The sequence below is a fragment of the Eleutherodactylus coqui genome, chromosome 11 (assembly GCF_035609145.1).
Source record: "Eleutherodactylus coqui strain aEleCoq1 chromosome 11, aEleCoq1.hap1, whole genome shotgun sequence".
NCBI lineage: Eukaryota > Metazoa > Chordata > Amphibia > Anura > Eleutherodactylidae > Eleutherodactylus > Eleutherodactylus coqui.
The window spans coordinates 83317263-83341965 of NC_089847.1; the positions used below are offsets into that span (position 1 = coordinate 83317263).

The 24703-nt window shown below is 43.9% G+C and overlaps 1 protein-coding gene across 1 annotated transcript in view; it reads left to right on the forward strand.

Moving 5' to 3' along the window:
• Positions 1-5984: 5984 nt before the first annotated feature.
• LOC136581727 (mucin-2-like) overlaps positions 5985-24703 on the forward strand; it is a gene marked incomplete at its 3' end in the record, with an annotated part of 97314 nt that continues 78595 nt past the window's right edge. Inside the window, exons 1-4 of the mRNA XM_066582351.1 lie at positions 5985-6102; positions 15938-16199; positions 20918-21032; positions 24499-24589. Of these exons, the coding sequence (XP_066438448.1) occupies positions 5985-6102; positions 15938-16199; positions 20918-21032; positions 24499-24589 (586 nt within the window). The remainder of the gene's footprint in view (positions 6103-15937; positions 16200-20917; positions 21033-24498; positions 24590-24703) is intronic.

The following is a 24703-nucleotide window of genomic DNA, read 5'->3' on the forward strand; positions in this document are numbered from 1 at the left end:
GCCCGCACAGACGCACACCATTCTGCGCATACGCCCGCACAGACGCACACCATTCTGCGCATACACCCGCACAGACGCACACCATTCTGCGCACAGACGCACACCATTCTGCGCATACGCCCGCACAGACGCACGCCATTCTGCGCATACGCCCGCACAGACGCACGCCGTTCTGTGCATACGCCCGCACAGACGCACACCGTTCTGCGCATACGCCCGCAGACGCACGCAGTTCTGCGCATACGCCCGCAGACGCACGCCATTGTGTGCATACGCCTGCACAGACGCACGCCGTTCTGCGCATACGCCTGCACAGACGCACGCCGTTCTACGCATACGCCCGCAGACGCACGCAGTTCTGCGCATACGCCCGCAGACGCACGCCATTGTGCGCATACGCCTGCACAGACGCACGCCGTTCTGCGCATACGCCCGCACAGACGCACGCCGTTCTGCGCATACGCCCGCACAGACGCACGCCGTTCTGTGCATACGCCCGCACAGACGCACGCTGTTCTGCGATTACGCCCGCACAGACGCACGCCGTTTTGCGCATACACCCGCACACCATTCTGCGCATACACCCGCACACCATCCTGCGCATACACCCGCACAGCATCCTGCGCATACACCCGCACAGACACACACCATTCTACGCATACGCCCGCACAGACGCACGCTGTTTTGCGTATACACCCGCACACCATTCTGCGCATACACCCGCACACCATCAGGCGCATACACCCGCACAGACACACACCATTCTACGCATACGCCCGCACAAACGCACACCATTCTGTGCATACGCACGCACAGACGCACACCATTCTGCGCATACGCCCGCACAGACGCACACCATTCTGCGCATACGCCCGCACAGACGCACACCATTCTGCGCATACGCCCGCACAGACGCACACCATTCTGCGCATACGCCAGCACAGACGCACACCATTCTGCGCATACGCCCACACAGACGCACACCATTCTGCGCATACGCCCGCACAGACGCACACCATTCTGCGCATACGCCAGCACACACGCACACCATTCTGCGCATACGCCCACACAGACGCACACCATTCTGCGCATACGCCCACACAGACGCATGCCATTGTGCGCATACGCCTGCACAGACGCACGCCGTTCTGCGCATACGCCCGGACAGACGCACGCCATTCTGCGCATACGCCCGCACAGACGCACGCCGTTCTGCGTATACGCCCGCACAGACGCACGCCGTTCTGCGCATACGCATACTTCACAGCGTCCCCAGTAGTAATAGTGACATCAGAGGAGGGGGGAGGAGGATCCCAGCTGCACACTGACATCACAGTGTGCGCCGGGATCAGCACTTCTAGCAGCGCTGCTGAGTGAATACCAGCAGGGGAGCTGCGGCACCCCTGCCAGTATTTACTAATGTGGTGAACGGCCGACAGTGGCGAGTGCCAGCTGGGAAGGCTCTGAGTGCCGCCTCTGGCACGCGTGCCATAGGTTCACCACCACTGCTCTAGATGATGTGGAGCAGATGTCTGATGAAGAGGTCTGCAAACCTCAAAACACTAAGGCTGGCTGGCCACGGGTGGGGTGTCATAGCGAGATCTGCGGCGATAAATCACACGCAGAGCTCGCATGACACACTTTCTATAGGATAACTATGGAAAGCGCAGTCTACTGCACATGAGCGGAGAATCACAGCGATTAGTGCTTTTAGTGCTCCCCCATACTCACCCGCAGTGGGAATATTGCTAGCGATATTCCGTTGCGGCTATGGACAGGCGGCCTTAACAGTGCTGGTTCTAATTATGATAAATAAAAAAAGTATCGGCTTTATTGCCAACAAAAACCTATTATGGAGTATTACTTATAGGTCGCAACTCAGTACAAGTTTGTTACCACTTCATCAGTTCTGATAATAGGAATAGAAAAGCATGGGAATTGTACATTCCAAAAAGTTACTAGAGAATTGGGGGACATGTGCTGCATGAATTACTGGGGGTCCGAACCACAAGCAGAAAACAGATTAACTGCCCATGACTCTGTCTGCTTGCCTAGCTGCAGAAGATGGCAGACTGGGAGTCCAGAAAGACCATGCCAAGGAAACGGATGTGTGGTAATGGTGAGATGTAAGGATGAGCGAGTATACTCGCTAAGGCACTACTCGCTCGAGTAATGTGCCTTAGCCGAGTATCTCCCTGCTCATCCCGAAAGATTCGGGGGCCGCCGCAGCTGACAGGTGAGCTGCGGCGGGGAGAGCGGGCGGGAGAGAGAGATCTCCCCCCCCCCCCCGTTCCTCCCGGCTCTCCCCCGCAGCTCCCCACCCCGCGGCGGCACCCGAATCTTTAAGGACGAGCAGGGAGATACTCGGCTAAGGCACATTACTCGAGCGAGTAGTGCCTTAGCGAGTATACTCGCTCATTCTTAGTGAGGTGTGATATACACAAGGGGGCTGCAGGATTTTATTCCGATCGTTGGTTTCCATCGCCTCAGCGTGTTTTCTCCTGATTAATTTAATATCTTTATACGGACAGAGATCAATTTTTATACCCCAGGTCTCCCAATTCCCTTCTCTTTACACAGACACAAAGCTATAGGGTGAAATGTCTGCTCCCGGCCACCACTAGGGGTAACACCGATTACACAGTTTGCTACCTTTTAAGTAAAAGGGGCCATACTGTATAAATACAATATACAGATAGGTTGCCACCCAGCCGGTAATCAAATCCAAAGGCCGTTGCCTCTATTTTTTACAGATCATATTACTGCTTAGGGCTTACTCACACGGCCGTATGTGGTCCGTATTTTCCCCACACTGTAATGAAAGCCAATTGTTTTTTACTGGGCCATTCACATCTGCATTTTTTTCACACACATGAAAAAAATCTGCAGTATGTCCTATTTTGGTACGTATTACATTCCAATATAGGCTGTGGGGATTTAACATAACGCATGGGTATTGCTGTGTATTACATATTATGCATGTAAAACAATATGCGCGGAATGCATGGGGAAGATGTGTGAGTCAGCCCTTAGTGTGGGGTGGGCTGCATGGTGAGGGTAACTGTGGAGCCAGCCAGGGACTAGACAAATGCCACATGTTACATCTTCTAAAGTTGGATCATTAAATGCCCATTTGGCTACTTGTCTTGAAGTTGGGGAAGGGGTGACTGTCGGGCGGATTGCTGAGCAAGATGCCTTTATACACTGTAGATTTGAGAATCTAACACTGAATAAGTCTACAGAGCGCCCTCTAGTGTAATTATGTATATATGACAAACCATTTCAGGTACAGTGCTTGGGTTTCCAAATGCAGAAACGTCAGTTATCCATTGCCAATAGATTGGTGGATACAATGCACCCTAGCTGAGCAAGTCTTCTCAGAACTGTCATGAAACTTGTATCTTAGTCAGTTAAAGTTGTACTCTATAGGGGTCGGAGCTGTTCTCCACATTCACTGCATAAACATATATTCAAATACAGTGCTGGCCTTTACTTATTTAGCAAACTGTAGGTACATTTTTTACTCCCTCACCATCATAGGGGGGAAAAAAAAATAAAAATTATATATATATATATATATATATATATATATATATATACGGCGCTGATAGATAGTCTGCCTTCATTCTGCTTGTGCAGAAGGCAGCAAGATGGCAACATACCCACACCAAAGCAACTCAGAGAATAAATACTGTACCAGAACCAAGCTCATAAATACATCACCACAACCAGGCTCAGTACATAAATACAGTACCAGAGCCAAGCTCATAATGTAAATGCAGCACTAGAATAAGGTCAGTACATAAATACAGCACCAAATCCAAGCTCAGTACATACATGCGGTACCAGAACCAAGCTCATAACATAAATACAGCCCATAACCCAGCTCATAATATAAATACGCCAGCAGAATTAAACACATAACATAAATACAGTCCCATAATCAAGTTCATAACATAAATATGGCACCAAAACCAAACTCTTAAAATAAAAATGTCACCAAAACCACGAGCGAATCATTGCACGTCGCGGTGGCAACACATGATGCCAATAGCCGATTGATTTCTGAGTTGGGCAATTCATAGTTGTGTTTTTTTTTTTTTGCGTGTTAAAAAATTGCGCTCTCTTGAAGGATATTATGCACACATACACTCCAAGATTGTATGGGATTAGCGGCATGCAGCAAGTTCGCATTTCATTGCGTACTTGCTGCATGCTTGCACGCCACTACTTCTGAGCCCAGCCTAATATAAATGCAGCGCCATAACCAAGCTCATAACATAAATACAGTAGCAGCAGTAAAATGCAACTTTATGATTATAATCATAAATGTATAAATTTATGAATATAACCATAGAGCCTACCATAAAGAATTGAGGTGACTGGAAGCGGGGGCTACAGTGGCACAGAGAATTTAGTCGAAATTGATGGCAGAATGAATGCGGCATCTTACCAGGAAATACTGGAGAGTTGGCATACGTGAGACAGGAAGCTGAAAATGGGGCCCATCCAAGTTTCCAACATGACAATGGTCCGAAACATAAGGCCAAGGCCACCCTACAGTGGCTGCAGCGAAAGAAAGTGAAGTTTCTGGAGCGGATTTCAAAGTCTGCTGACCTCAACTCAACATTGGCCACTTTGGGGTGAACTAAAATGTGTAGTCCATGCTATCATTCCAAGATGATGGCCTGCCAATATAGGCTCAGAATCCAGAGGTCACTTATCATTTACAAGACATGCACCGGGTGTTTTATCTTTACTGCACAGCTCGGTGATAACTCAGGCTTATATGACTTACATCAATTTTTCAAATGAAGACGCCTTAAATTGACACATATTTCTTTTATATAACCAGCGAGTACACAAGGGGCTCAGCTGGTGTTCACAATGTTTGCACTACATTATGCTTCATTGACACCAAACCTGGAGACAGTTTCTAGGGAATTTGACCAATCAGACAAACACCAACCCTTCATTAAAAAAGTCAATAATGTTGCATAACTTCTAGAACCACTACTTGTCAAAAGTCTCTTAAAAGAGAAGTTACACTTTTAAGGCCTCTTTAACACAGGTGTTGTGTATTTTGGCCGGCCACATCGTGAACTGAAAAATGCAAGATGAAGGAAATCTCGCATTTTGTCGCCCATTCACATGGCTGGTTGTGGCGTATATATGCTGCAGACTGGAATTCCATCAGCTAGGAGGAAATCCTTCAACTGGCACAATAGAGCCAGCTGACATAAGGCTCATTTAGATACAACGATTATCGCTCAAAATTCACTCAAAAGTCGTCTTTAAGCGATAATCATTGTGTCTAAATGTGTCCATCTTTCACTGTTTGGCTGAACGACGGTTTTCAGTTCTGCTTGAAAACCGCCGTTCAGCAGAACAGCTGATAAGCAGGACTGCACGTTGTCGCCCGCGGAGAGCTGATTACAGCTGATAACATTGCTACAGCTGTTCTCAGCCCTGTGGCAGAACAGCTGATAAACAGGACCACACGCTGTGTCTGCTGTCCATGGTGCCGAATTCTCCACGGGTAGCCTGTGGCTAAACAATGGAGCTAATTACAGAGCTCAGACCTCCTGCTTTTGGCCCAACGCTCATGTGAATTGGGCCTCAATGGTTTGGTGAACATCATTCTCTAGGGGCCATACAAATGACCACTGCCTGTAGTTTAGATATCTTTTACATTACTATCCACCCAGTCACCTGCTTATTTCTGGGAGAAGGAATATTAAATCGCACTCTTTTTAAAAAAAAAACAAACAAAAAAACAGCCCCTAGAAGCAGTTGTTGTTTTGCTGCAAAACTCCAGATATGCAAATGATTAGAGTTGCGGTGTGATTAGATGAACGGTCTTGCCACGTGATTCTCTAAAAGTGGTTCCCCCTTGGCCTATAAAAGGCTCTCGGAGGCTCCTTGTGTGCAGTGACCTCTTCTTCCACTGGTGTAGAGCTTGCTGACCACTAGATGCCTCTACGATGCAGAGAAGAGATTTCACCCAGTTAACAGAGTCTGATAGGCGCATTATTGGAGTGCGAGAAGCTGGATGGTCGTATCAATGGATTGCTCGCCACCTGGGCCGTTCTGATCAGACTGGTAGGTGTTGGGTCCAGTAGATACATGAGGACACACAAGGGGACCAAGCTCAGGACGCCCTCGATAGACCACCAATAGAGAGGATCATCTGACAAACACAAACAGCTCCAACTGTTTTGTTGTCCATCATCCAAAGACAGGTGGCATCCCATGTGTTTCTATCGTGGCGATTTTCAAGAGGCATTTACCATCAGGATAATGCTCGGCCACACACACAAGGGGGTCACAGGAATTTCTCTATAACATTGCCACACTTCTGTGGCCTGCCCAGTTACTAGATCTATCACCAATAGAACATGTATGGGACCCTCTGGGACTCCAACTTCGACCGCCTATGAGTTTATCTAAAGTGTGACATTCCTCTAATCCCTGGCTGGATTCCACCCCCTTCTACAGTTACCCTCACCATGCAGCCCTTCCCCACAAACACTAAGGGCTCACTCACACGGGTATATGGCACACGTATTCCGTACTTATGTTAAATCCCCATAACCTATATTGGTACGTAATATGCACCAAAATAAGACATGCTGTGTTATTGTTTTACGAGTGTGAAAAAAACGCAGCTGTGAGTGGCCCAATAGAAATCAATGAGCTTTTAGTATCACGTATTACACGCCTGAAAAATACATATACCTGAGTGAGAGAGCCCTAAGTGACTGACACTGTGTACTAACTTTCATTAAGTAAATGAAACAGTAAATATACGGCGCCTGGTCCTGGGCTTAAAACCCCGCCGATAGTAAAATTACAGCAGGGCTTTAAGCCTCCTGCCTTTGCAATCAATAAGAGGCAGGACAGGTTATCAGCTGTTAGTGACCGCTGATATTCTGGAAAAGAAGGCAGGAGGGGTTTTTAACCCTTTCTACCTTTTGCTTTCCTGAGTACACAGTGCTCAATGAGCGCTGTGTACTAAAAAGTAAAAGTGTAACATTCACTCCGGGAGCCAGGGGTTCATGTGACCACCGGGGTTCCCTGCTACAGCAGAGCTGGAGTGTCATACCAGACCCTGGACAGCAATTCCAGTGATTAATGCCACTGCAGGGGTTGTTTTCCCCTGTAACTGGGGCTCCTATGGATGCCCCAGCTACAGTGGGAAAGTGTAAAATAAAAAAATAAGTGAATGTTCCCCAGAGGTCTTACATGACGTCATGGGGGGACATAGATAGTAAAAAACATAATTTCATACATCAGTAAGACAAAATTCCAGAATAAAACAACAATACATACAAAAAAAAGGGAATAACAAAAAGACGACGCCAACCAAAACCGTCGCCATATGCGCCCTGCAAACCAAAACCATACGTATTATATTTCAAAATGTCCGAAACAAATAGAGAAAACCGTTCCAATACTTTATTTTAGCATAAATATACTAAATTAAAAAAAATAACTATAAATGTTAGAAAAAATCATTTTTTTTAGCATTTTACCCCCAATAAAACTAAGAAATGGGGAAAAAGTCAGTGAAAAAGATATTTTAAAAATCGCCCTTTATGTCACAAAAGAAAATATAGCAAAAATAATTTTGATAGCTTAAGGAAACAAAATAGGGCAGTAAAATGGGTAAAATCTCTAAAAAGTGTCTGGTCCTAAAGGTACAAAACAGCGGGGTTGTCCCGCGCCGGAACGTTTGTTTTTTTTTTTTCAATAGCCCCCCCCGTTCGGCGCAAGACAAACCCGATGCAGGGGTTAAAAAAGATAACGGGATAGTGCTTACCTGAATCCCCGCGCTCCGGTGACTTCTTACTTACCTGGTGAAGATGGCCGCCGGGATCTTCTCCCTCGGTGGACCGCAGGTCTTCTGTGCGGTCCATTGCCGATTCCAGCCTCCTGATTGGCTGGAATCGGCACATGATGGGGCGGAGCTACAAGGAGCCGCTCTCCGGCACGAGCGGCCCCATTCAGAAAAGAAGACAGGACTGCGCAAGCACGTCTAATCCGGCGATTAGACGCTGAAAATTAGACGGCACCATGGAGACGAGGACGCTAGCAACGGAACAGGTAAGTGAATAACTTCTGATAACTTCTGTATGGCTCATAATTAATGCACAATGTACATTACAAAGTGCATTAATATGGCCATACAGAAATGTATAACCCCACGTGCTTTCGCGGGACAACCCCTTTAAGGGTTTAATCCAGTGGACAGACAGATGCTGCTACCCTGATCTCTTGCTTGCTGCTCCATCTTCCAGGTCATAGGCATGGAAGGCCAGTGACTGGCGGTACTGAGCATTATCCTCAGGGATGTAGAGACTTCTGTGCCCCTCCACCACTGTCAAAACTTGGCACCAAGGCTGGCTGCAAGTCTCACCCGGTACTAAAAAACAGTCATACTTGGAGCTTCCGTCTATATTTGTGTTGCTAATCTCTGCTGATACCACCACTATGGGATGCTTCCTGCACATAGAACAGACACCTTTAGAACAAAAAAATACCATCCAAGGTACAAGAGGGTGTGGTTGCGGGCATAGCTTATCACGACCTATGGTTTCACCACCATTATTTTAGTGGCTGCAACTAGTAATTGTATCACACACAGTGTCCCAATAGTAACAGTGACCCCAATAGTGATAGGGCCCTTAGTATTAGCCCTAGTAGTAATAGTGGCCCCAATAGTAACAGTGCCCACAGTAGTAATAGTGCCACCAGAAGTGGCCTCAATAGTAACAGTGCTCCCCAGTAGTGACCCCAATAGTAATAGTGCCTCTAGCAGTGACCCTCGAAAGTAACATGGCACCCTCCTTGTTGACCCGGTGGCCAGGCAGCAACCCAGCACCATCCAGAATGTCATTCACTTTGTCTATCTTCCATCTGGTCGCTGCTGTTGCAATGAGAGGCTGTGGCCCCTGACCTCTGCTCCCCGTGTTGCACTGCGTATGGGATGTAGACAGGATGGAAAGAGAGGTTGAGGTTCACAGTGTCTGTTTTAAAACAGCAGCGTCAGCTGGAAGATAGACAAAGTAAGTTACACACTGGATGGTGTGAGGTCGCTGCCTGTCTGCAGGTACTCAGAGCTAACATTTATTTGCTATGGTAGTTGATTGCATGAGGAACAAAACAAAGTGCCAGCAGGGGTTTAAAAGTCAAAGATAAAACATGGAGCACAAAAACGGGTTTATTTGATCGCTGATGCTGTGCAGCATGCTACTGAGGACAGTTTTCTAAAACATAACAGGTTCTCCTTACCAGCTCATTTGCTGTTGTCTGCACCCTGTTTCATGTTTCTAAGCTCTTGAGTTTTATGTGGTCTTTCCCATTTTTCTATTGCCCTGCTGTTTGCAATCCACTTTCATGCAGGGGCGCACAGCAAGCCTAGCATTTTACCAGTAGTTCACTGTCCTGCACTTCCTTGTCCTGGCTTCTTATGCTGCATTGCTCTGTCTCTGGTGCAATCAGCAGGGGGCCAGTATCTAAGTACCCACCCCTCTGCTGTCCCAGGATATATCTGTCATTCTAGGCAACTGGTGAGTAAACCCAATATAATGTGTGTGCACACAGATATACGTCCCCAGGAGAGGCAGAGATTGTGGAGATCATTACCACGGTGTCTTCAGATTAGATCTGTCAGTCTGCAGCCTCTGAGTGCATACGAGTGTCCCTGTAAAAATAGCTTCTCCCTCAGTTGATAAGAAAACATCCCTGTGTCCGTTATTACAGAAGCTCTGTGCCTAACAACAGACAGTGGGTTGTAGAGAAGGAAGACCCCTAGTGGCAGTTACTTCAAACATGATTTACAATGGTAAAGCAACAAAGTTTTTAATGCAAGTACATTGCAGAAATGATGAGACTAACATGTTATGGCCATCTTCCAAGTTCTTATAAAGTGAACATTGTCCACTGGCTTCACTCTTGAATTAATTAGGTCTGCGATCAGCCAGCCATTTCATTTCTTGAAGAAACCATCAAGATTTACACTAACCACACTGGACTCTTTATAAACTACTGAGTAGTTTCCTGTTCAGCAGACGTATCTTGGATTAATGAGTAGCCACTATGTCACAGGTAATATGAAAGCTGTGTGCAGATCAGGCAAGAATAAATATTAAAATTCATTTTTCACTGACAACTTCAGTTATGTTTCTCAGACCAAAGGGCGCTGATCAGGCCATCATGTATTTTCTATGGTTTGGTCACGTCCTCTTAACTCCAGTCACACCTAAAATTCACAATGTTTCAGAACCCACTACCCGGATACTGAGATAGAAAGCATGTCATCCAGACAAACAGCCTTGCAGAGCAGCTGTCAGATGTTCCAGGACCTGCATTTGTTGCTTTCAGTATCCAGGTGACCACTTCATCTTGTTTACCATCTAGTCGCTGTCTTCGGAATCGGCGCACGTGGGATTTGCCACAATTGTGCAAAGATCCTTGGCTGTAGTTCTCTTAAGGAAAACCTTCTATGGAAAACGAGTTACTTTCTATTGCTGTGTTGTTCAATGCCGTTATTTGTCTATTAGGCCTCATTCACCCAACTTTTTTTAATTTAGCGCCGACCAAAAAAAAAAAATCACAACCAAGTGAAGCATTGGATTCCAATGCATTCATTCAGATGGTCAATTATAAGCCGCGGAAAAATGTCTGGCTGGCGAAGATAGGACATTGGCGGACAAATACGCTGGCTGATGTTTTGACACGGACAGAAAAGATAGGTCTTGCCTATCTTTCAGCCGTGATCAGCTGGCGGCTCCCATAGGCTTCTATGGGAGCTGCTGGTAAAGGCAGAGAGAGCGGCTAGCGCTGCTAAACTATATCAGCTGGATCTATTGAGCCGGTAGAAGGATTTTTGAAGATCTCTCCTGGCCGACAGAATTCCAGGCTTCGCATTTTTACGATTTTTAGAACAATAATCTTTTCATCTAAATACACACTTTAGGCCTATTAACACTCAATGATTGTCACTCAAAATAGATCCAGGCTCAGGTTTATAATGATATTATACAGGATGGGCCATCGAAAAGTAGCCAAGCACCACACTCCTATGAAAGCTGTCTAACAGCCCATAGCAACCAGTCACAGTGCAGCTTTAATTTCTTAGGCATATTCATCATTGCATTCCGGGCATGGAAAATATAGAAACCAAGACTAGGGATTACGCCAGCCAGCAGTGAGGGGGAAAGAGCTAATAGCAGCCACTGTCCAGTACTACAGTCCTGGTTTCAATGTTTTACCATGCTCCGAGCATGCTCAGAGTGCAATGATGAATATGCTCTTATACTGTTGATGAAAAATGAAAGCTGTGCTGTGATTGGTTGCTATTGGCAATAAAAACAGATCTTCTTTTAGACAGCTTTCATAAGAGCGTGGTGCTGGGCTACTTTTCCATGGCCCATCCTGTATATAACATGTTAGCGTTGTACATCATAAGAATCATTGTTGCCATAGTGATATACTACATTGTGCCAATATACATGGCCCATATAATTATTGAGACCACTAGGCCAAGTTAATGAACTTAATAGCCATGTCAAGTTCACCCTAAGGCTACAGGATCTTAAACATTTGCCCTGTCTCAGTGTCTCTCAATACTTTGTTTCTTGTTTTCCATTTCCTGCAAAGCACCAAGATCTGCCCTGAAGATCTACAATGTATTTATGGATTTTATGACTTGCACAAATAAAGTAATCCATCTAATCATATCTTGGAAAAACATATTTTTATTAATAGTTTAAATATTACCCGTCCTTACTGGGGAAATTATAATGATACGGCCGAAGCACGCCCTCGTCGAGTTCATTTCTTAAGAAATTCTCACCAGGCTCTTCTAGTGCCTTGTTTTCCAGACCATATAATAAGGCTTCGCTCAAGTAAATAAAAATGAAACCACATACGGTATTATATTTATTTGCACAAGATATCTAAACCAGCCGTCTTATATTTCTCTGTAAACTACAATGATACGGATGAACAGGCGATTTAGGGTTCCCGCACATGGCCATACTACAGCGAGACAGTACTGAATTGTAAGATAACACTCATACACGTTTATAGAGCCATGCTGTATGAGAGGCATAAAGGTTTTTTCTGGATTCCATATGAATTTGAGTGAATAATGGCATGCTCCATCAGATGCCATATAATGTATACTCCCCTTTCAGTATTGTTAACATGGTGCCATATGTCGTATCTATGGCTTCGTATTATGGCATAATTCACAACTGTCCCTACTTTTGACCCAAGTCCCTTTGTCCCTCTTTGCCTCTTAACTGTCCCTCTTTTTGACCTGGGATATAGATTTCCATGAATACATTTACTATATTGCTCCATAAACTATCTATATAGTTCTTAACTCTATATTCTTATTTGCACAGGAAAAGTGTAGAAGCAATGGAATGAAACAAAGGGAGGAGACACAGATTAGATATTAGACAGTGAGGGTGATGATCAATGAGTGGAACAGGTTGCCATGGGAGGTGGTGAGTTCTCCTTCAATGGAACTGATCAAAGAAAGGCTGGACAAATATCTGTCTGGGATGATTTAGTGATCCTGCATTGAGCAGGGGGTTGGACTCGATGACCCTGTAGGTCCCTTTAAACTGTATGATTCTATAAGACCTTATAAGACCCAGATTTCAATATTATTTCATCATAAAATTTGTGACACACAGGTCACATCATCAATAAAGTCTAAAAAAATATTTGTGAATCAATTCATAAGACTATATTATCAAGCAATTATCCCCAAGATTAACTCTAAAGGGTCCTCTCTTCTATGGAATCATCATTGGTCTAAGCTTGGACCCACAGGAGAATTACCTTCTAATCTGACCCCACCTGCTCACTATTTCCACCAGCAATGTCCATGAAGTGTACCCTTATTTATCTACATTCTCTCCACCTTCCTAGGATTTTTTTTTCTTGGGGGGGGGTAATGGTTTTGATTAGATGGAAATTGAAGAGAAAACAGAGTATGATACATCTCACCGATGTTCCAGATGTAAAACAGCCACACTACTCCCTTGTCAGCATAGGTGAGTTGATATTAAGTGCTATTAACCCTTTAAGGATGAGACCCTTTTTTTGCCCCCACTTAAAAAAAAAAAAAAAAAAACCTCATAACTGTTTTAGTTTTCCATCAATGTAGCTTTCTGAGGGAAGCTGTCCTAAACACATTTCCTCTGAATGATCCAAGGAACCCTAGACTGTCTCTGCAACTGACCTACTTTTGTCTCAACTGAAGTTAGCAATTGCTAATCACATTGTAGTAGCTTTAATTAATAAACCTACAAATCAGTGTTGTCCATTCATTATTCCAGTAGAAGAAACCTAAAGGCCTCAGCCGAATGTACGCCATAATATTTCATAACTGCGGACAGGATGAAGTCAATGTTCTCAGCCCTGAACATTGCACTCCTTCATCTATTGAATTGCTATCTGTCTGCTTGTTTAATGCTTCACTGCTTTCTTACACTTGTTTCTATGGCTGGATTAATCCACAAATCTGGGTGACTACAAGAGGTTTATGCAATCGTGTATCCGAGACACTTCCCTAAGGTGATATTAATATCTGTTTCTAGAATGTGCTGCCGCTTGGTGTTCTCATTTACTGACAGCAAACCAATGCTGCAGACGGTTCATTATAGTGATTAAGCTTTAGTAAACATTGGAAAACCCCTTAATGTTTTAATTATCATGCATTTATTTGGCTGAATGCACTCTGCTATAGTGTATCACTTTATATTACTTGGTGTATTATCTTCATATACAGATTTTATCTACCTCTACATAAATGCAATGTCTTCTACCCTGCTACCCTGTTTCCCTGAAAATAAGACATACCCTGAAAATAAGACATAGCATGATTTTCCAGAATTTTTAAGGATGCAAAATGATTTTTCAGGCTTTTTGAGGATGCTTGAAATATAAGCCCTACTCCAACATTAAACCATGCTAACAGTTAATTAAAAAATGTCAATTTAAATAGTGTCCAGGCAGCTATACATGTAAAAAGGTTAAACCTTTTTGAACAAAAATTAATATATGACACTGTCTTATTTTTGGGGAAATGTGGTATGTGGGTCAGGGGTGTCAAACTCATCTTCACCGAGGGCCACATCAGCACTACAGTTGCCTTTAAAGGCGATCATTCACATGGGCATATTTGCACTCCGTATTATGCAGGTAATATTGACAGCTTAAACACCATTGATTTGCATTGGCGTATTCAGACATACTTTTCACAGGTGTACACACCGAAATTGCCCATTAAGGCTCCTTCACACGGGCGTATATTTGCACACACAAAATTTGTGTGTGCAATATGCTGAGAATTGAACCCATTGATTTCAGCCATTTGCCATATTCACCGTAAAGTTTATTTCAGATTTTTTTTAATCCCACTTGTGATGTCTTGATCTTATTTATATTGCAACCCTGCCATCAGTTGTTTGAAGAGGCCACAATGCTTGGACAAGCACCATAGCCTCTTCTTCATGTGGCCTTTCTGCAGCTCAGTCCCATTTAAGTGAATGAGACTGAGCTGCAAAACCAAGCACAGTGGTATGCAATGTGTGGTGCTGTGCCTAGTACACGATGAAAAGGTAGCAGTGCTTGCCAGAGGGCCATGGTCCGTGACGAGTAGGGGTGAAAAGAAGAAGACCCCTACTGATCTGATATTGTTGACCTATAATAAAGATGGGTGTCATGTCTGACAAAGGCGTTATACAGACCACCAGGGCAAGGAGTGGATAGGAAGACAGGCAACACACCAGAGCAACTGATGAACCTGCCTAACTAGCAGTTCACCCACCCCAAAAGGGGCAACCCTGCGACACAAACCTGGGGCTTCCTTAAAAGACCCCAGACGGAATAAGGGAGGAAGGCAAACCCCAGGAAGAAACCAAGTGGGACAGATCCAGGAAAATACGACAGACCTGACAGGATAAACACAGAAGGAGCAGAACAAAGCAAATGTAGATAGCAACCCAAAGTGACACAGAGCAAATGTCCACATACAATGCCACAACTCCTCACTGAACCAAAACACTAACCTACAAGATACAAGAAAAATAACCCCTCCTTTCTACTCTAAGCAAACAGTTTAAATAGTCAAACATAAATCCTGCCAATTGCCATAGCCAATTAATTAACAGCAAGAAAGCTGTTAACTCCCCTGTGTCCAACCCCAATTAACAATGAGCGTGCTCTGGTTTGGTAAATCATGTGGGCTGGGGCTGTGCCTGTTCACCAGCCTCGGCATGACGACAGCTTATCACTATTTAAGCCCTGGAAAACACCTTTAAAGGAATTGTACCAAAATTGCAAGTTATCCCCTATCCATAGGGAATAACTTGTTAATTGATGGCGGTCTCACCCGCTGAGACCCACGCTAATCCCAAGAACTGCATTTATCATAACCAGTATATTACTTCGTAATCATTGAGATCATTGAGAATGGACGTAGCTGATACTGAGCTGCTTGGCCTATCACAAGAATACCATGTAGTGATTTGGTTAAAGAAATAAATATATTTCTCTAAATCCCTCCCAAACAACTTAATGTTAGAAAAAAAAGACTATTTATCTCGACTGCAGAGATTATTCTGTCTCCCAGTGTGATGTCAGCAAACACTGCCTAATCCTATAAAATTCGTGGTGTGGATATCACTAATCCAATTGAGCTTGCTTTGCATCAGCACATACAATGAAGTATGGGACTGCTAGCTTGTGGCTGTTTTGTCTGGCTTTGGGGTTCTCTAAAGCCATTGATGTGATACCAGGTAAATATATCGAAGTGATTAATATATGTAGCACGTTGTCTCATCGCAACGACAGAATTTTGTGATATTATATTAATTTATAACTAGTCCTTACAACTTGTTACTACCAACAGGTCGAATCCGTAATCATGGTCATTATGTCTGCAGTACTTGGGGAAACTATCATTTTAAGACCTTTGATGGTGGTTTTTACCGGTTTCCTGGCAACTGCACCTACAACTTGGCCTCGCATTGCCAAGACTCCTACCAAGAATTCTATGTCCATGTTCACCGATCATTGGACAATGGTCATCCACTAATAGACAAGATCACCATCACCATCAAGGATGTGACTGTTCAGCTGAAGAACAACTTGGTGGTACTGAATGGGGCCGTGTGAGTTGAAGCTTTTAATGTTCATGCTTTTCATTTCTTTAGTGGGTTATTGGAGCTAAATCAGAGTGTTCCCTTATGCAGCGTTTAGACTTAACAGTTATCGTATAGAAAATCACACAAACGAGCGAAATGGAACAATAATTGTTCAGTTTGAACGCCGCCAACGACTAAATGGCACCTGAGAATTGTGTGCTTCTCATTCGTCGGTCAGTTTCAGCTGGCATAAAAACCAGTGCCAGCTTGTTCACTGATTGGGTTGTTTAAACATTGATCAATGCATGAGAAGTGTACAATTCTCAGGAAGAGTTGTATAGACTAAAAGGATGGCCCAAGCTCGGACGAGCTGGTGATGACGTCATCAGCTCGTTCGCTTAGGCAAAGGAGAATTGTGAGATTCTTGGCCCATGTGAAAGGGCCAAGATTTGACATCAGAATAAAGATCAGGGATCATGCCACCAGTAGGTTGTCAATAGAAGTGGAAGTAAAGGGAAAAACATTCTACAGCTCTACTGTATATCTTCCATTATGAACTTCAAGTTAACTTTTTTTGGGGGGTGGGGGGTTAGAAATGGTTTGGGCATGCAGTTAATTATATGCTGCCCTTTTTGTTTTGAATTGCGTTAGATCTCACGCAGCTGACAATGCTGAATATGTATATGAGCTTGTATGGTGACACACCACATAGACCTTATGGGTCCATAGTGTGGACTGCTAAATACTCTGTTAGCCACCATATGGCACGTCTGTCGATAACTCCATAGTATGGGAAAAACAATATTATTTCTCAAGGTTTTTATGAAGGAACTGTGTGCTTTGAATGCCTCACTTTGGGTATACAGTGTATAACAGTTCGATCCATAATGCAGCCAAGCACTTCAGCCTTACTTTACAACTTTATAATTTAACTTTTTTACTTCTACTGAATCACTGAAATACATATTTGGTGTTTGGTTTTTTTTCTTTTTTTGTTATATGCGCAGAGAATAGGCATATTTTCTATTGTTATATTTTATTTATCTGTCTTTTTGTTTCTAAGTTTCCCTGTTACATGCATTAAGACACTTACGAATAGCATGTTGATCATAAACCATTGCTCCAGTGTGAAATAGAGTCTACCTCTTATACTGGGACAATGAGAGAGAAGTTACCAATGATATATTTAATGAGAGTAGGGTGTATCCTTAATTCAGTTGTAGACAAAGCTAAATATGCGTATTACATCACAAGAAATTATATTAACCCTTGTAGTGTTCCACAATCACAGTTACGGATGATACGTGTAAACCAAAGCTATACAGAATTTTTTTGTAACGCACTCACACTCGTGATTAGCTACATGACATAGGAGAGCATGTATTCATCTACTTCACTGTACTGGCTGTATTTAGGGTGCCAGTACATGTAGCAGTAATTTGCCTCTAGTTTGCAATGTGATTTTTGGGCATGTAGCTTATATCTTTCCAAGATGCATGACCAAAAACCGTATCACAAAACTTTGGCATCTCATGGTAAAACTGTGTGTGGTCTTGGCACAGAACTCTTGGCCACATGTCACATTATCAGTATTGGGCACCATTATGTTCTTACTATTTCATATTGCTCATTTCTCACTTTCCCTCAGCCCCACTGTGAATGTAATACACTTCTCTCAGGGGCGTAGCTAAAGGCTCATGGGCCCGAGTGCCAAAGCTTATCTTGGGGCCCCCCAACTTCTCTTAACCCTTTAACGCAGAGGTGTAACCTGAAGCTCCTGGGCCCCAATGCAAAACCTGTAACAGGGCCGTCAACTATAATGCTTTATTCATAGTACTGGGCTCCCTATATAGCGACAAGAGGCCGTATGGGCCACCCAAGGCTCCTGGGCCTGGGTGCAACCGCATCCCCTGCATCTCCTATAGTTACGCCCCTGACTTCTCCTTCATATTTAACATGGTTTTCACAGTCAAATTTTCACTAGCTTTAGGGAGATAGAGCTGTTTTCACTTTTCTAAATATGAAGCCTTCCTTAAGGCCAGCAATTCGAAAGGAACAAGGCTCTAAAGTCTAGGGCCAAGGTGATGTTTGAAAATAGTAAAGAAATGGGTTTTAGGGATATAAAAGTGTCTCATATCCACATTAATTGCTAATGGTGCTAGATTCTGCACTGCATATTTATGAGTTTTAGATGTAAGAATATTTACCCTCCTTTTCCATAACTGTGAATACTTCTGTTTTTGTCAAGAACACAAGGAGTCTTGATCTGCATTCCTACAAGGGTTGGCATATTGAGTTTCTTGATCTCTTAATTTCTCTATAGAGTTCTTGATATGGGGGGCAGTATTACATGGTTACTTGGCAAAGAAGGATTTAATCGGTTTTGTAGTCTTAAAATAACTATTGTTGTTTCAGGCAACTTGAGATCTTACTGGAATTGACCCATGCTTAACTTCTTCCCCTTATCCTTGGGATTATTTTTCTCAGCATTGTACAGCAGCCCCGTACTATTCTCCGCATTGTGGTGATAATGAGTATGATGTGATCGTCAAATCATCTAAAACATCCTGTTCTCAAGTATTCAAGGAAAAACCATCCTCGGATTGTCGTCTGAACATCTTATCTATAGATTTGAACTGATAACTTGTCTTTTCCCAGAATTGTCATCTTGAATTTAGAGGATGATTTCACAGGAATTCGGAAAGACGTTTCACCATGGAAGATTTGCCTTTATTTACAAGGGACTGTTCATATAGCATTCTGAGCCTTTTGTCATGCTGCATACTTCTGACGGAAGGCTGCAAGATATCCTACTGTAGACCTATACAGTGTATATGTCTCTCATACATTTCCTTCTTACCACACGAAAGGCTGGGCACTATATTGGATGTCTCTAGGCAGTGCCCTTTCTTCCAGCACTGCCACTACTCACTGCTGATGGTAGGATGGGTTGGCTTGTCTTCCCTCTGCCACATATGGTCTTTGATGCCCAGACTCAGAACTACCACTTGTTTTGTAGAAGCCCCAGACCCATGAATAAACAGATACATCATTGGAGTTCCTGGAAACAATATGTAACTCCACATCCAGGCACCAAAGACCAACTTGGGCAGAGGGATTGCCGCCCAACTGATCTTACCCCAATTGGATAAGTGAGAACAGTTAAGCAACTAGAGTCCCCCCCTGAATCCTGAAACTCTGTCGGGGGCACCAGATATACTCCAATACTGCTCCCTTCTCCCTCTACTGACTGTCATGCATTGCTCATATGATGACTGTCCATTAAATGACAGTGACATCAGGGAAGCTCTCCTAGGCATCCTTTAATGGTGGCCAGGGAGATGCTATACATTGGCATCCATCACTCATAGGCTATTATGGTCTATGTTATGCATGTATGTTAGGCACTTTCCTAACGTATACACTAAACATGGAGCAAAAATGCCATATGAATTTAAGAAATAATCCCCTAAAGTGGGTATCTAGATTACTAGTGAAACAGAATGCTGAAATTAGTAATAAACTCAACTCAAAGTGGCTCAGTCAGGTCTTCAATGCTCCCTTATCTGAGGGCACCAGAATACAGGAGGAGACACTGAGGTCGGAAATATAGTTTTCTATGCCAGTTTCATATCTGTGTTGGAACCTCCATTCGAAGTTTTCGTCAGAGAGTTGGCTCAAAATACCAGAAGAAACAGTGCTGCATGCAGCGTTTTTTTTGATCCATACAAAAGCAGCTGAACAGAAGCTGAACGGACTCCATTATGGTCCATGTTCGGTTCCGTCCTCTCACGGAGATGGTCGGTCGAGGGGATTCCCTTGTCCTGCTCCCTGAATGGAGCAAGAAAGTGGAATCCCCAGTGCAAGTGTGAAATCACCCTTATTTCAGTATGATCATATAAAGAAAATTGTTTAAATGCTACTGGGACCCATAGAGAAAACCCATGAGTTCTGCTTTCCCCAGCCACACACAGTAACTGACCACTCTCATGGTCTACCTATATAAGTCCTGGCAGCATTTAAAGAGCTTTATACATGAAATATTAGATCCTATCATAGAAAACTGTATAATCCTACTGTCTACCTTTTTTAGGGCTCCTTTCCACTGGCGATAGCCATAATCGCTGCGAGAAAATCGCAATGTTAAAATCGCATCGCTGCAAAATCGCAAGTTTTTGCGTTGCGATGCGATAATCTGTTTTGCCATTACACTGTATGTGCGAGAGAAAAACGCAAAACGCTGAAACAATCCCCCTGCTGCGATTTTTAATCCTCGCATCGCAGCTTGCCCTTAAACATCGCTAGTGGAAAGGTTGTCATAAAACAACATGTGCAGGACTTTCCTGCGAGAGCTCGCACTGAAAACGCACGATTATCTCGCCAGTGGAAAGGAGCCCTTAGGGTGAACACCCATTTGTGTTTTTTTAACGCTGCGATATCGCTGCGTTTTCTTGACGCGATTGCCAATAGGACTTTCCAATGTTAAAAACATATTGCAAGTTTGTGCTTTTGTGATTTTTGTGCGATGCGTTTTTAACATTAGAAAGTCCCATTGACAATCGCGTGAAAAATACGCAGCGATATTGCAGCATTAAAAATACGCAAGTGGGTGTGAGCCCTAAGGGAGAGGCTCGCTTTGTGGGGTTGCGCTAGAATAGCTCCAAAACTATTGTAGGTATATATAGGAATAACAATACAGCTAATACAAGGCTTCTGGAATTCACAGGTTTATAACTGTTTTTCAGGGTCAAGACACCTTACTACGGTTTTGGGATCCTCATTCATAAAAGTGATGACTATTTTAAGATGTACACAAAGGCAGGCTTGACTCTCATGTGGAATGGAGAAGACGCTGTCATGGTGAGCTACTGTTATTAAGTAACTTCAGATTGGCTTCGACTCCTGGTGACTCTATAGATAATGGGGGGAATATGGGTCATCTTCGCACAGTGGAAATACTGTAGAATTTACACTGACGGAACTGCTGCAGAAGTTCTTCAACATTTATAGTATAAGGGCTTATTCAGATGGGCGTATATCGGTTTGGTTTTTCCGCTTGGCCGATATACGCTGCCCCTCTCTGCAAGGGGAGGAGGCGGGATGGGGCGGGGTCTAGTGCATTGACTCCCCCCTCTCACTTAGCTCTGCCCCCATCCCTCCTATTGCTAACAGTGGCAGGGAGAAGGCGGGAGCTCAGTGCACTGCTCCCGTCCCGTCCTGCCTCCTTCCCTTGCAGAGAAGGGCAGCATATATCGGACGGGTGTGAAAACCCAGCCGATTTACGCCCATCTGAATAAGCCCTAAGCCATGTGGAGGGGATTTAAAAAATCTCATTCACATGGTGGGGAAAATTTCTGCAAAAAATCTGCAGCATTTTTCAAAAATTTGCACCATTTAGGAGTGGATTTGCTGTGGGTTTTCCGCTGTGGAAAGCCTGCAGCAATTAAGCCCCGTACAAAGGTGGCCTTATCATTAGAGGATTTTGTGATACCATTTTCTGAGATGCTTTGTTCCCCAGCTCCAGTGCAAAATGTTCCAAACTTACTATATTGCCGCATGATGTTGATACATTTGTCGCATCTAGAGATGGACCTACACTTACTGGAGTGAGATTGCTCAAAAGTTTTGAGACTTTTTAAACTGTCTCGATTGATGTCTGTTTAAAAACCTCACACCAGTCACACACCGCCCCCTTATTCTAGACACCTCTGAAAAGTTTAATGAACAAAATTGATTTGTACCAAAAAGAAGGCTCAACTTGTGCCAGTTGTGCCAATTCTGGCGCAACACCAATAGTATACATTCCCCAGTATGTCTCTAAGGGTGCATTCACACGAATGTATATCGGCTCGGTTTTCACGCCGAGCCGATATACGTCCTCCTCGTGTGCAGGGGGGGGGGGATGGAAGAGCGCAGGAGCAGGAACTGAGCTCCCGCCCCCTCTCTGTCTCCTCTCCGCCCCTCTGCACTATTTGCAATGGGGAGAGGCGGGGCGGGGGCTAATTCGCGGGCCCTTAACCCCGCCTCCTCTCATTGCAAATAGTGCAGAGGGGCGGAGAGGGGGCGGGAGCCTCAGTTCCTGGCCCTGGCTCTTCCATCCTCCCCCCCTGCACACGAGGAGGATGTATATCGGCTCGGCGTGAAAACCGAGCCGATATACGTTCGTGTGAATGCACCCTAAGGGCTTCTTCAGTAGACCGTATTTGTGCACAGTTTTGCACACATAAAATATATGCACGCAATGCATGGAGAATGGAACTCGTTAATGTTAAACGGTTCGTTACCATTAATGTTTTTTGCGCATGCTGTTCGTGCGCACGCAGAAAAATAGGAACTGCTTTTTCTGCATATATGCGCACCAAAAGCCCCGTAGTCCCAGTCTATGGGAGGTGCTAATGCACACTCAATATGCGCGCAAATATGCAATTTGCTGTGAAATTCTGTGAAGAAGAGAACACATCTGAATCTCATTAGGCTAAATAGCCTTTTAAATCACAACCATGGTGTGTTGAGCACGCATGTGAACTGGCCCTGCAAAAAGGACAGTACTATGCACGCAAATCTAGCTCACCAACCCCGTTCACTGTGAAAATACATTGCACTGAAGTGTGCGTAATTGCGCATACAGACGTCTGAGGATGCTCTAAGGGCTCAGTCACACGGGCGTTTTTATGCTTGTAAAAAACGCGTGACCATGTCCATTACCCCCCATATGTTCTATCTTTTGTAAGTGCGATTTTTTTTTTTTTTGACGAACGGACATTTTTACGCGCGTATATACGAGCGTAAAAACGCACGTGTGACTGAGCCCTCAGGCTGCATTCACAAGGCCGTATTTGCGCAGTGTGCGGCACAATACGCAGTGAATAGTACCCACTGATTTCAATGGGTTCATTCACATGTCAATATTTTGCGCATGCATTTTGGTCACACAAAAAATTACATGACATGCTCATTTTTTTTGTAAATTTGTGCAGCGCAAGAGCCCATTGAAATCAATGGCTTGTGCAAATGCACGAGAAATACACAGGAAACCTGCCTATTTGCAGTGCATGTAGGCATAAAATCAATGTGATTTTCAGAACTTTCTGCAAGATGTACATAAAAAGGGAAAACATTTGGCACCAAAACCTGCAGGTATACATATGCGTAATAGAACAGAAACTGCAGCAGCTGATTAAACTGCGTCTTTAGGGCGCCTACCCACTTGCGATTTTTTTTCCTTTGCGTTTTTTCTTAAGAGCAATTAGGATAGAATGTGTTCTTGTCCACTTGCGTTTTTTTCCGGTCCGTTGCAATTTTTAACATAGGAACTGTCAGTTGCATATGTGTCCTTATTTTTCTCTTAATGCACCCATGAATGTCAATGGAAATTAACGGAAAAGGTGCGAAAAAGCTGCGAAAATGCCGTGAAAAACGCACCAAAAACGTGCGGAAAACGCTGCGTTTTTCATGCACGAAAATCGCAAACGCAAGTGGGTAGGTGCCCTTAGGTGCATTTTGCTGAAATATTCCGCACGTCTGAAAGGTATCTAAAATGTCCTAACTACAGCTGAGCTAATCTGAGATGGGAACGTCCGTTAAAACAACAGTTCCCCAAAAGCCACAAGAGCAGAATATGCAGCGTAAAAGACAGTGGAAGCTGAATGCTGACCTATGAATCCGCAGTCCAGTGAAAAATATAGCCAACGGGGCAATCTCCTGTCAACTGAGGAAACGTGATCATCAGGACTTCGACAGACGAGCGTATTATGCAATACACTCACTCCTGCGCAATTTTTTCCACAGTAAACGAGTGTATTTTTTACTCATGCCTGCATAAATACTAAGCGTACTTGCACAGGCACTGCCTGTTCACACAGGCGGGGGGGATCACCCTGCCCTGATTTAAATGGCTTAAGAGGTGTCAGTGATTGCGGTTATGCACTGCGTTTAGCGCCTTCTCGCGCGAGCAGATATGTGTGTTTGCGCACCTTCCATAGACTTCTATGAGGCTTTTTGATGTTCAAACACAAGCAAGATAGAGCAGGTCATATTTTTTGCTCCCGTGAAAACAACGGGCACAAAAAAAGAAGTGAGAAGAATCCCATTGCAATCAATGTGTTCTATTCTCCGCATTAGGCTCGTCTATCTAAGCCCTCACTCATCTCTGTTCTGCAGTGTTCTCCATGCAGTATTCCTTATCTCTGTGATGGCACCCATTGATTTTATCGCTGACCGCTCATTTTGACTTTTCTTTCAACTCTTCCAAAATCTACTTGTCATTTCCAATGAGTTTAGTCTTGTCTTCTCATACACTCAGTATCTCTGGGTCTTTCTTATGCAGTTGGAGTTGGACCCAAAATTCAACAATCATACTTGTGGCCTCTGTGGAGACTATAATGGCGATCCGAGACATCGGGAGTTTATCTTAGAGGGTGAGTTGGGAAAACTTTTTCTAATGCCTACTTTCCATTATTTACTAGATATAGACCTAAAATTCTTAAATTACCAATAAACCTAGAAATTAATGATAAGGATAAACGGATAAT